This window comes from Protopterus annectens, chromosome 6.part0 (genome assembly GCF_019279795.1).
Source record: "Protopterus annectens isolate FY-2018-M chromosome 6.part0, PAN1.0, whole genome shotgun sequence".
Classification (NCBI taxonomy): Eukaryota; Metazoa; Chordata; order Ceratodontiformes; family Protopteridae; genus Protopterus; species Protopterus annectens.
In genome coordinates this window covers 305,310,983-305,324,297 of record NC_056737.1, presented here as the reverse complement: position 1 = coordinate 305,324,297, position 13,315 = coordinate 305,310,983, and the positions used below count along the sequence as shown (strand labels likewise).

The following is a 13,315-nucleotide window of genomic DNA, read 5'->3' as shown; positions in this document are numbered from 1 at the left end:
GATATGAGACACATGGAGATGGAAGCAACTCCATGTTGCAACAACCCCTAGCCTGCCTTTCACTTGCAACTCTCATCTCCCCCTATGTCCCTAACTGGGAGCTTCGTAGCTCTGACCAACACCTTCTCCAAGTTTCCAAGCCTAATAAATCCATAGGAAAATGTCTTTATAGTCATGCAATCTCCATATCTTGGAACAAGCTCCCTCTCTATATCAGATCTCACCACAATTCACCTAATTTCAAACTAGCCCTAAAGGGCTACCTACTCAACTCCTGGACCTGCCCCCTGTAAAGACCCTACTTGAGACAATTCCTCCCCAGCCTTTCTTCTCCCTCCAAGCCACTGTCTCCATTTCCTGCATCTTTGACTCTCCTGTTTGTATGTTTCTACTTCTATTTCAGTAACAATGCACCTCCTTCTTAATCAGTATTTACTGTATCAGACAACTCCCACCTATATCTTTCACCCCCTTACTTTGCCCCTTCCCCACTATTCACTGACTAGACTTCACACTATAAGTAGGACTTGCCTACTTAGTAGTCCTTCCTTTCCTCGTCTCCTATTTGTTACCATGCAACTATATCAATTACATGTGATTTTAAGATTATTAATTGCACCTTTTTAAGAATGTTTAAGACAAATAATATTCTCATTGTATGTTTTTGTTTATATCTGTATTTCACTTTTGTAACTAATTGTAATCTTTGTATCTGGAGCTTTTCTCCTTGAATCTCTGCTGAAAAAAGGCACCTGCCGAGCCAGACTAACTTGGTTAATAAATGTCAAATAAAAATAAAATGAATAAATAAAATCACAAGAAGTGAACAGCAGAAAGCTGCATGGGAAGAAAGAAAGCAACAGCATGAGAGAGAGACTGAGTGAAGGTAACATCAACAAGAACTGGACTTGGCAAAAGAGAGGGAGAAGGAACAACTTCCTGAGAGAAAACTCTTGACCCTTCACCAAGAACATGGGAGTAGTAGGTGAGCGTAGCTTAAGATGTCAAGGTCAGTACTAAATGATTTCTTCAATATAAATAAAGGGGTGACTTTGATAGTTATGTTCAGGAATGTGAAAGACTGCGTAATCAGAACCAAGTTAACCAGAGGCAGAAGCTGAGGTTTTTAACTCCTCTGCTTGTAGTGCTCATAAGTAAAACTATGCGTGCTATTGGAAACATCCATCCATCCACCCACAACCCCTTCTTCTCATTTTTTTGTACATGGGGTTTGGGTGTCAATTCACCAGTGACAATCATCTAGAGCCAATGTTTACACTGCTGGGTGGCTAGCTCTGCCGTGGTAGTTCTTCCACACCTCACACACACACCTATGGTCAATTTTGAGTGTCCAATCCACCTACTGCATGTCTTTGGAATGTGGGAGAAAACTTGACCACCTGGAGGAAACCCATGCGAACACAAGGAGGACATACAGACTATGTAGAGAAGGCACTCCAGCCAAGAACTGAACCATGGAACCTCTTGCTGTGAGGTGACAATGCTATCCTCTGAGCCACTGTGCCACCCCATTTCAAATGCTTATTGTACTAACAATAGTAAAGTGAACTGCATCCTTATAGAATGCTTTAAGTTCATGCCTGAAACTTATAGAAAAGATTTTAGAAAGCAGACAAGAAACCCAGGTGATAGTATTAGTGATTTCATTTTAGAAGTAAGTATTTTTATAAGTGGTGAGTGGATATAAATATGCCACTTTCAAAATGTTGGGAGATCTTATAATTACAGAATAAGCACTCAGCTCTTTGCTTGAGAACATGAAGATCTGGTTGAAAGACTAGAAATGTGCCTCAGCTGAAGAGATGGGCAAAAAGGGTGACCTCTGGTTAGAACACAGTGACACAACTACACAAGAAAGGATTACCCAGCATTACACATGGAACCCATGGGTCAGTCTAAATTATCATACCAGGTTCCACAGTCAAAGGTAGAAGTAACTGTTTCCAGGACATGCCAGGGTCCTAGGGTTAGATATTTGCAATGCAACCAAGTGGGATATATATGGTCCAAATGTACACAGAGATAGGGAATGAACAAAAAGGATATAAGGTAGTATCATGAAAGTAGTGGTTTGTCTTGAAAGTGCTGTTGCAAGTTATCACAAGGGCTTGTGCTCTATCCTGGTAGAGATGTTATTGTTAAGAGAGATACTGAATCAGAAACAACTATTGTTAACCCTGCAGTAATTACATAGAAACATTACTTGCTTCTCAGTAAAGCTCAGTCTGAAACTTCAGTGAATGATGTACCTACCCAGATCCAGAAAATCTAGAAGTATCTCAAGAGTTTGGAGCCATTCTCTCGTAAACCAGGGTGTGCCCTACTGGTAGAACTGGTGGCAGATTCAGGATCTAAATAGCCAATTAAAAAGGGCAGATTCACCTACTAATGGAAAATGATACCAGAAGGAGATGGTAACAGGGTTTGACTTTGATATCAAAAATGTACAAGGTCTTCCAAGACAAGGGCCTTGGTAATTTAACTATGGAATTGCACTTTCTCCTCAAGCTAGTTTTCTTAGGGGTCTCTCAAGAAAACATGGTTGTGGCATGAGAGACGAAATCTGAAATGATGTATGTTTTCTTGTATTAAAAATATAAACAGTTGTGTATTTCATTAGATGTGCATAATTTATAACGGTTTTATTTTAATAACATAGGATAACTTACAGTGATGTGGAATTGTTTATTGTTGCCATGCTTACTCTTTCCTTAATAAGCTACATTTTCTCACCATGGAATGGAACAATCTATGCATTATACCAGACTGTTTTAAAACATAAGATAGTTTCTATTTGTGTTTTGAAAATCTCTCTCTACCCTCCATGATGCATACTGAGCTAGAGCTGCAAGTATCATTTTCTTACATTTTGTCTGAAACTATTATTTCAATTTAGAAATATTTCGAACCTCTGTGGGGTATACCAAACTAGAGATGTTACTGTCCTTTTCTTTCCATTTGCCTGGGCTATTTGGACTTCAGAAATTCTAACATTGTGGCAAAAGTTAAACCAGGGGTTTCTAGATCATATACTTGTTGCACTTTATTTTTATCCTGAGGCTTCAGTCACTTACAATAAGTAATTGGAAATAACTACAATGTCTGCAGTTGGAGAGTTGCTCTGGCATCAGTCTGCTCATACAAAACATTTTATTTTCTTTTTCCTATGGAACTGTAATACTGTTTTCTAAGAATAATTAGTTTACTTTAAAAGAAAAAAGTTTTCATTTGTTGGTTCACAGAAGCTTGTGGCTGATGTCTTATTTTATTAATGAAATGTTTCCTCACAATACTGACATGACTGTTGACATTTGCCCTTTTTGAAGGGAATGATACCACTTAACTAAAAGCAATTATAATTTAATGTTGTTTGGCTCATTGTTAAAATATTCAGTAAAAGAGATCTTTTCAGATTTGTGACAGCATTTGCTGTGATTATGGAAAATGGGTACTTTCACTATAGAGATGTCAGTGGCCCCTCCTTGGAAACATTGTGAGTGTGTCTGCATGAGAAACCAGTTTGGTTAAACCTCAGTTACTGCTGATAAGATTACATGAAAGGCAGCCTCTAACAGGGGTAAGTGAAATGCTGAGGTAGTAGTGATTACATCCCTTGTCTGTTGATGATATAGAGCTTATTTAGGTATGACAGGTGTCAGTCATAACATATTACAAATAAGCTCTTAAGGTTAATCAACTCTTGCATATATATAATAGTTGCTAGTAGTGTGGAATCAGGCTCCATAATCCCTACACCTGACTTTATTTTCTGGCAATGTAGAATTCAAATCCTAACCATTTGTCCCATTTGTAACAGCAGGGTATGATTTAAGGCCTGTACTCCTGTATGTGACAGCATTGTCGCCTCACAGCAAGAGGTTCTCCCGTTTGATTCTCGGCTGGAGCGCCTTCTGTGTGGAGTCTGCATGTCCTACCCGCAGTCGAGTGGCATTCGAAAGACATGCGTGAATGGGAATGCCTTCATTCAAGGTTGGGCGTCTGGCTGGAACCTTGGCACCATAAAAATCGACTGCCAATCATTAGCGGACCAGAGTTCCGCTGTGGCAACCCCTAACCAGGAAGAGCCAAAAGAAAAACAACAACTCCTGTATGTGACAGCTTCTATCACTGAGTTTCCAACCCATGCAAAACAGTTCAAGAACAATGCAAGTAAAGTGATTCATAGCTACTTACTGAGAACCCTTAAAGAAGTTTCTGCCAAAGCTATTCCTTTCTTCTTTAGAATTCTGAGTAAAATTACCACCATGTCTGCAAGAAAACTGTTCTCTGCATTGGCTCTTTAAATGTATTTAAAATGTGTCTTTGTATCGTTGTTTGTGGTGTTGGGCTTAGACAATGCTTTAAGGATGACTTATGTGATCTAGGTCATTCTTTCATCTCTAAGGCACATGGAACAGACGATTCTTGTTACATCAATTTCCCCTATTAGCTTGACCACACAGCAATAATAATTAATTATTTATATGTTAGAGAATATGTATTTGATTGAGAGGAATATGTAATAGGTAATTATTTTCCTGATCATAAAACCTTAACGACACATTTAGAAATTAACAAGTTTTCTTCACACACACACACACACACACACACACACACACACACACACACACACACACACACACACACACAGACACACACACACACACACACACACACACACACACACACACACAGAAAAATTGTTTAGGATTTGTGAACACTTGTATATGAAGTATGCTAGAAAGTCATATCTGGATAGTGTATGTACAGAATAATGTCTACATTAGACCTTATTTAGAAGATTATTATGGTCAGTTATTAGAGACATGTAAATTAAAAGAACATGGTGAAAAGTGTCATTTCATTATTATTGTATAAATTAATGGTGTAATTAAAATGTTGTTTTTTTTCTAAAGACATGCTTCTGGAGCATTTCTCCCCGGGCCTCCGCTGAAAACAGGATCTGTGGAACCTAGTTGGACATTCCCGGTCAACAAAATGTAAAATAAAAAAAAAAAAAAAATAAAAAATTGATTATTACAAATAGTGTGTACATATTGCTTGACTTTTAATTGTATTTTACTTATTATATTCATACATAGTCAAATCTACTTCAGTATGACCTTTCATCTCTGTTACTTCCATTGTACTGCTCGTTTGGTAATTTCCTCCTATCTATTTATTGATACACTGCTATACTGTCTTACCTAATGTTTTTGCCATCAGGCCCAGGTTGTGACTGAAAAGGGTCTGTGGGCCAATGCATTTACCTGTTTAATGAATTAAATAAACAAATATTTGTTAGGAAGTGTTAAATAGACACACGTGACATTAAGCAGGTACTATTATATATCAAGTTGGGATCAATTAGATCTGAAGTATGTAATGAATTTAAGGAAAAAGATGAAGGCAGTTAAGAAATTTAAGTTTATGAAAGATTTTATTTGGAGAGTAGGGTGTCACAAACTGTATGTTAAACCCCTAATGATATATAAGTGTATTTAGGAAAGACAGTGTCAATGTGTGGAATTGGAAACTACTGAATATGTTTTTAAATATAAAATTGTACAACAATTTTGGAAAATTTTTCAAGAAAAGGTATCAACTGTATTAAATGTTTCAGCAGATAAGTTGACAGTTCAGTTGTTCTATTATGTTACAAGAGAATTGAGGGAAATATACAGATAATGACACTTTATGCTGGATATTTACATTTTGGAGAATTTGAATAGTATGATATGCAAAAGTATTGTGTAATAAGCAATGAGATACTGTTCAAATATGCTCTGATATCTCTTTTTGCGAAAGGAAGTGCATTTAATTACATTAATATTGGGAATATTTTTGAAGCAGTTGTGAAGTTTCAATTGTTGTTGAAATAAATTTAAACCCGTTATGCCATGGAAGTTTTACATTCAACTGAGCTACTACAATCTCAGGCAGATAGAACTTTGGTTTAAAATATCTTCTGAAAAATAGAACACTCTCAGTGCAGCACCTCCACAACCTTCTACTCTGTCAGCATCAAGGGCAAGTGTGTAAAGGTTTGTATTCACCTAACACCTCTTACTTTATTTTAAGCTTTATATCACACTGATCTCTAAGAAAATTCAGTCTGGAGAGCTGCAAGACAGGGGTGCAAATCCCTCTTTATAACATATACACTGTTTCAGTCACTAGGGACTTTCACTTATGAAATGAATATTTTATTTTATTTTTTTTCAACCCATGGACATTTCCAGAAATTAAGATTTTCAGTTTTCATTTCAGTCTCTCCTTGTTCATCTGTCCAGTAAGTAAGACAGCCTGGCTAAATGTATTATTATCTGATTCTTAGATGGATAAACAACATTAATAAATAAATGCCTCAGTCCTATCCTCATAATGGTCTCTGGAATCGTTGTCTAACCTACCAAAGGTAACAAACAGTCCTGACAAATTTCTGAACACATTTTTTCCCGTCTTCAAATAACCTGTTTTACTCCAAATGCATTGTTCTTGTTATTCATGCAAGGCACTAAGTGAAATATCAACACAAATGCTCCACAGTTAAAAATAATGCTGATGCAACATTCCTTAATCATCAGATCATTCTAGAGGTTTAGAGTTTTCTCACCTCCATAGTAAGGCAGCCACTTGTATCTCTTTCCTTGGAACTCACTGCCATCGAACTCAGCACACTGCTCCTCTCTAAAGTCGCGGGAACCTTCTGGGCAGTCCTGTTTAGACAGATAAAATACTGTTGGTTTCTGTACTTCTAATACACTTACATAGTTGTTTTTGACAAAACTGTTTGTTATTGTGCTTACTGTTGCCAGTCAGTGAAAAAACTTGTAGAATGGATGCAACTTCCTGCATTGATAGGTTCATAGCTCATGTTCATATCTAAGTACTAGGCTAGCTGGTGTTGTGGACCATTTTAAATCTACCCAATTTCCCTTTGTGAAAATCAAATCCTGTACCTCTTGTCTGAAAGGTAAATATCTTAACCATTATACCAACTCCCAACATAGCTTAGTATACTTTACTGCATGTGTTTGCTTAGATTAAAAATCGAGGGATCATCCAGTTCTTGAACACAAAAGTTTTCCCCGTGATGCTAGTAACCCATTTGTGGAATATACAGTAGTCAATGGGTAAGGAGGGTTCACTGGGAAGAACATTAATCACCATAAGTGAAGCTGTAGTCCATGTCTGGAACTTTCATTTGGTCCCAAGGGACATTGCACTGCATCCCGGGTGACTTCTATACACTACTGCAGTCAACAAAATGGCAGGATGAATGGAAGTGATGTAGCTGTGAACAGCTGTTTCTCCATATGTCTGTTTAGGTACCATGAGGGCATCACCATGTCATTTGCTCTGACATAAAATAATCTGGATCATCTTTACTCTGCACAGTTCTACAATGGGTTTCACTCCCTCACCTTGACATCACCTCAGAAAGCTAGCCAGACATTAAATAAACTAACAGAAGATATAATGGGAGTGATACAGTGGTACTCTTACAGGACACAGTTTGGAGTTCCGGGTTTGTCTCATTAACAGGCACTTCTTTAGACTGCGAAAGTATGACTTATGCTTCCTGGAAAAGATGTCCAGGATTTTGAGGACAACATTTTCATCCCAAAGGCCAGAAAGGTTACCACCACTGTCTTTGACATTGTCAAGAAAAAGTAGCAGTTGTCTGTCAATGTTTGTGGTGCAAGAGATCCACATCCTTCTAGCTGAACCTCTTGGCAATGCTTATGCATCATGGCACAGCAGGATTATTTTATGGGGGCACCAACAGTGGTTACAAAGCATGACACAAGAAACTTCTCAGTGATGACAGGATAGAGGCATGGGCCCCAGTGGGAGAAAAAAAGACTTCTGATTGAAGATTCCACTGCTAGAAGGGTTGGTTTGAGGAAAGACATGATAGGGAGTTTAGACATCTGCCAGGTGCTATAGCTGGTGGAAATAAAGAGGAAATACTAAGGATTGTATGAACAGTAGCCTTGTGTCACTATTCATCTATAGTAAAATGGTCTGGCTAAAACAGGCTGGATACAGAGGAAGACACAATCGTAAAACTTTAGCGTGGCTTTAGATAAATGGTATACTAGGTCAGATTCTCTGATGTGGTGTCTATCCATCACATGGGTAAGGCAAGTATGCACTGCGTCACAAGTTTCAACAACTTAGTTGAGCAACTGGTGAATGCACAGGGATCTGGCATCCTTATGAACTGTGGCCAGTTGTATACTGGTGTGGTGGCCTACAACTGCCTGGAAGAGAAACCAGGATCCTAATTCATTGGTTTAAATGTTTCATTTAAAATGTACTTTTCAAACCAAGAGTCACAGAATAAGGCTACAGACATTCTGCTGCCTAGTTTATTAGAATAGGTAGTGAAGTGGATAAAACTAGGGAAAACAAAATAAGGGATTAGGAGTAAGTGGGAAGAAAGATATACACCGTTTCAGAAAACATGCAATAAAATGATGCACTATAAATGAAAAAAGAGGGATGTAGTCCTATATATATATATATATATATATATATATATATATATATATATATATATATATATATATATATATATATATATATATACAAGGGAAAGGATTATAATATCAGAACAAATGTGTAATTAGTGTGGTAAGGAATCCTCTGTGAGCTCTGTTGGGGGGAGGGGGCTATGATGCAGACACTTAGTACTACAACCTGCTCATGAAAAGCAATTTTGGACTTGACTTTTCAAATGTGGTGGGAGACAACATCTCAGAACTGGAAGATAGCAGCCAAATAATCAGCAAACAACATGGTTAACTATCTCCTATGCTCCTTTTCTAAGTAATCTGAATCCAAAGGCCATTCATGACTCAGGCAACAAGTTTGCCACTACAATAATGAATATTAGTTGGCATAAATAGCAAAAGTGACCAGGCGGAAGTATGGATTGACTACCACTGCCCTGAGGGGCACTTTTCATTACTGAATTTTGGCTACAGTTGCACACACTACTTCCATTGTAGGTAAATGATATCTTCTATAATTTTGCAGATGACAAACCTGGACCTTAGCATGATGGAAGAGTCTTGCTCCTGGCCAGTAAATCCTTCCATTCCTTCCTGGTTGCCAAAAGTGCTTCTAGGGATGACCATGCTCCAGACTTGTGGTTACTTTTAAAATCACTTTAACTAAACATACCAAACTTTACCTATTCACTGTATGTTCACTCACCTTACTCTGTCAGTCTCCTTAACTTCCTTCGTGGCACTCCCTCATGGAGCACTAGAAATAACTTAATTGTAATTGGCAATTGTACTCTTGATTGGAACAGCCTTTACAGTCCCAAATACAGCTCTGCATTGTTGCACCCAGTTTAACTTGTTTCTCCATTGCTATGTGTAAACATTATATAGGCTTTTGTTCCTCAGTAGAAATTTTGCTAATTAGGACACCACACCACTGACATAGCATACTACTAATCCTGAACAGTATCTGTGACAGCTCCTACATTCTTTCTTTACAGTGTCTAAAACACTTAAGTGCCCTTGCAGTTATTATAAATGGCTGTTATGTTTCCCAGTCAAAGCCACTACTTAAATATACTAACAAATGGTCTGTCATCCTCAATGCTCATGATGCCATGTCTCTCTTTTAACTACATAATAGTTATCTTACCTTCCCAAGACAATATGCTCCCTGAAACAAGCCTTGGCATTCAATGCACTAGATGCACCTGGCTTCTTAATTATCTGAAAGCCAAACTGAAAGTGAGAGACAGGTTAAGGAAATCACTGGAAAGAAACAAAAATGGGTTTCACCAGCACTACCTTAAATCTAGACAATTATGCAGGACAGCAGTAAAGTTGATAGAGCAACTTCAGAAATATTAATTATTAGTGACCTTATACCATGCTTGTCATAAATTAAAAGACTCTTGTGTCCAGTGGAATTATTGCCTGGTGATAATGGAGAACACTGGACCACATGTAAGTGCAGATCCAGAATGGCGAGTGACATGGTTATACAAGGTTCAGCGTTCTCTGTTATTATCTCAAACTGTTATTACCAATAATTTCAAATGTTTTCCATCATTGCTGAGCATACCTTTCAAAATGTTGCTCTGTCGCTTATAACGCATTCTAAAACTTGTGTTTTAGGAAGAAAAGGAAGTGGGCTCTAACTACTAAATAATGGCATTTGTTCCTGATTCTAGCAGTAAGAAAGGATGAGAACTATGTCACTGAGAGTTGACAGCTCAGTATGACCTCTCAAATGTCCCCAAATATTATAGACAGATATTTACAGTTTCATACATCATATTGTTTGGAAAAATGCACAAATTTAGTCTGTGTTTCTTGAACAAAAACATTGATAGTTAGGGACAAGACAATATGCAGCAGCCTCTAGATTTTACGCAACTGCTGTAACATTCTGAGGGCTATGCAAAAACACTGTTGCAGTCCTATTTTCCATTATTGTTTATTGCCTTGTCCCCATTTCCTTTTCTTAACAACATTTTAGTATATTTAAAAGGTATGTGAAATTCATCTGTACCTGCCTACATGATGTGCTTCTTGTTTTCCATTTTCTTGTGCAATAATTTTTTTAATGAGCTGATATTTTGTACCTCTCTTATTTCTATTTCCGGTAAGTTCATCCACTAACTAGCTCACATTTAAACTAGTTTCATAGCCCCTCTAGTATGCTTTTCTGCATTTACAATCTTAGCTGATAGTTTCTGAGATTTGTACTCAGTGCACTGTTTTATTATTACCACTTTTTTGCACTTGTCTTTGTCTATATGCTTTGCATTCTAGAATAATTTCTACCTTCAGGAGACTACTGAGTCAATATTCATAGCCTTTCCTCAGAAAAGTGACTTGTTAAGCATATATGTTTTCCTAATCACGTTTACTTCCCACCCTGCTAAGCACTACCTCCTCTCCAATTAGTCTTGGAGCCATTTGTTCCCCATCATTGACAACAAAAGCACTGACTCAGGCATCACACTACTGGAGGGAGTCATTACCCAGTCAGGAACAGAGGTTGTTTGGTCCTAGCTGTCTGCAGTCTGTAGGCTGTCTAGGTGGAAGATTGGTCACTCAGGGGAAAGGGAAAGACACCAGGTGGTCTGAAAGACTATCATCCAGACAGGATGTCCAGGGGGTGGAGGGAGCATTTTACTAGGTAGATGGCAGCAAGTGAAAGTGTTACTAAAGGCAGATCCAGGAGAGAGCACATGGCTAAACAACATATGCATATTTCCTGGAATGCCTCATTAACATTTAGCATGACCACAGAGATAGCCCACTGTGGTGCTTCATGTTTTTGTGCTAAATTTGCTACCAAAGCCAAACATTCCACTCATCACTGTGTTACCCTCCAATCCCTCAACTGGTTAGAATTCACAAATTACCTGGACTTCCTCCAGCTCATTACAGCAGATAGTCTAATATTTAATTCAACCAAATACCCCACTCTAACTAACATCCTTCCCCCATACACCCCAAATAGAACACTCACATTTGAACACCAGAACTTAATTACTGTCCACAAACCTAAATGTCCTGCTGGACAACTTCTCCTCTCCTTCTCCTTAGGTAAGAAATGGAACTTTCTCCCTTCCACACTAAGGACAATGTCAAACACGAATAACTTCAAAACTCAGCTTTAAACCTACCTCTCCTCTAAATGGAAATGTAACTGCATTCTCCCTACCTAGAACTCTTTAACAAAAGCCCCTGGGAGGGTATCCTCCTGAGTTCCTAAGCACCTTACAGCTGGCTATAACCTTCTATAGCTAATTCCCATACGATCTCTCACACTCTGTAAATATTGTAAATAGCTTTTGACTTTTGACTTTAACTCTGTGAATTTGTTAAAATGTATCTGCACGATATTTTTCCACTATGGGCAATATTGCTCACGCTTTGTATTATTTGATATGTATTTGTACTTGTACTTTTATTTTTATTGGACTGCTATCTTTACTGTAATCTGTTTCATGGAGCTGTTCTCCCCAGGCCTCCACTGAAAACGGGCTCTCTGGGCCCAGTGGACTTCCACGGTAATCAAACGGGAAATAAATAAATAAATAAAATAAAGCACTGTGGTAGGGCTGTCTCTGAACGCAAAATGGTTTCCACAATGTCTATACCTCATGTACACCCCAAGTTAACCTTTCTGAATTTCCACAATGGTTGCCGTAATAGTTCTTGAACATGCATTATTTTCTACTTCTGCTGTGTCCTTACTTCTGTGTTGTTCAACCAGGGGATGACATTTTCCTCTTTAATTTGTTTCATATTTGCCTCAAAGTACTCATTGTTGTTTTTGCTATTTCCCATTTTGTATCTACTTCCCTCAAATAAAGAAATTATATTTTGTGAGGAAAATGCAAAGACCTCACATGATGTTTCATGCTGATTTTCCTCATATTGACAGTGTAGCCCATAAGGAAAAAATAAACATTCTACAAAGATTTATTTTCTTCTTTGACCACTTCCTCTTCTAATTGTTCTGCCCCCAACAGTAAGCAACTAGGGCAACAACTCGGACTAATTCCACAATTATTTTAAGTAACCTCTGCTTTGCAAGTTGCTTACCAAGTTACAAAACTAAGTCCTGCTAAAAGCCTGCATCTAACCTGCCTTATAATAGCCTCACAACTGATAATTAAATCCTTTGCACATATTTACAACCTATGACTCTCTACTGGTATTTTCTCTGACATGTACAGAAAGGACCACAATTATTCTGTTGTCTAAATGTCCAGTCCATCTTAGATAGTGAGGACTGCCATCTTCAGTTCTTCTTCCATTTGTCAAAATACTACTATGAAAAATATAGTGTATGACCAGTTCCTGAGTCACATCTAGAAATATGGATTTTTTTCACACTTAAAACAGGTTTAGGCAGGGCTTTAGAACCATCACTGTGCATTTCTAAGTTGCCTGTACCTACATAATAAAGAAAGGGACCCTTACACCTTGATGGAGGGAATTTCATAAACTGAAGATGTCTTTAAGCAAATATTGAACTTTGTATTTTCTGCACTGTTATGTGACCATGGAGTTATTATACATAAATTAAAGGGTTGTGGGAAGGGGTTCCCTCAGAAGAAGGTGAAAGACTAAAACTTTATTTTTTGCTTGCTGAAAGTGTTTTTCACTGTAAGGATTTCAATGTGTCAACACTTGCTACAATTTACTTTGGTGAGTCAATATGATTCCTGTAGAAAAAAATTTCCAAGCAGGTGATCTTTTTGTTGATGTGAAAAGAGCATTCAGCACAATTG

The 13,315-nt window shown here is 37.8% G+C and overlaps 1 protein-coding gene across 2 annotated transcripts in view; it reads right to left on the bottom strand.

Moving 5' to 3' along the window:
* PAPLN (papilin, proteoglycan like sulfated glycoprotein) overlaps window positions 1–13,315 on the bottom strand; it is a 1,077,292-nt gene that overhangs the window by 597,864 nt on the left and 466,113 nt on the right. For both annotated transcript variants that reach the window (XM_044074058.1, XM_044074059.1), the window contains exon 5: window positions 6,638–6,740. In XM_044074058.1, coding sequence (XP_043929993.1) covers window positions 6,638–6,740 — 103 coding nt within the window. The remainder of the gene's footprint in view (window positions 1–6,637; window positions 6,741–13,315) is intronic.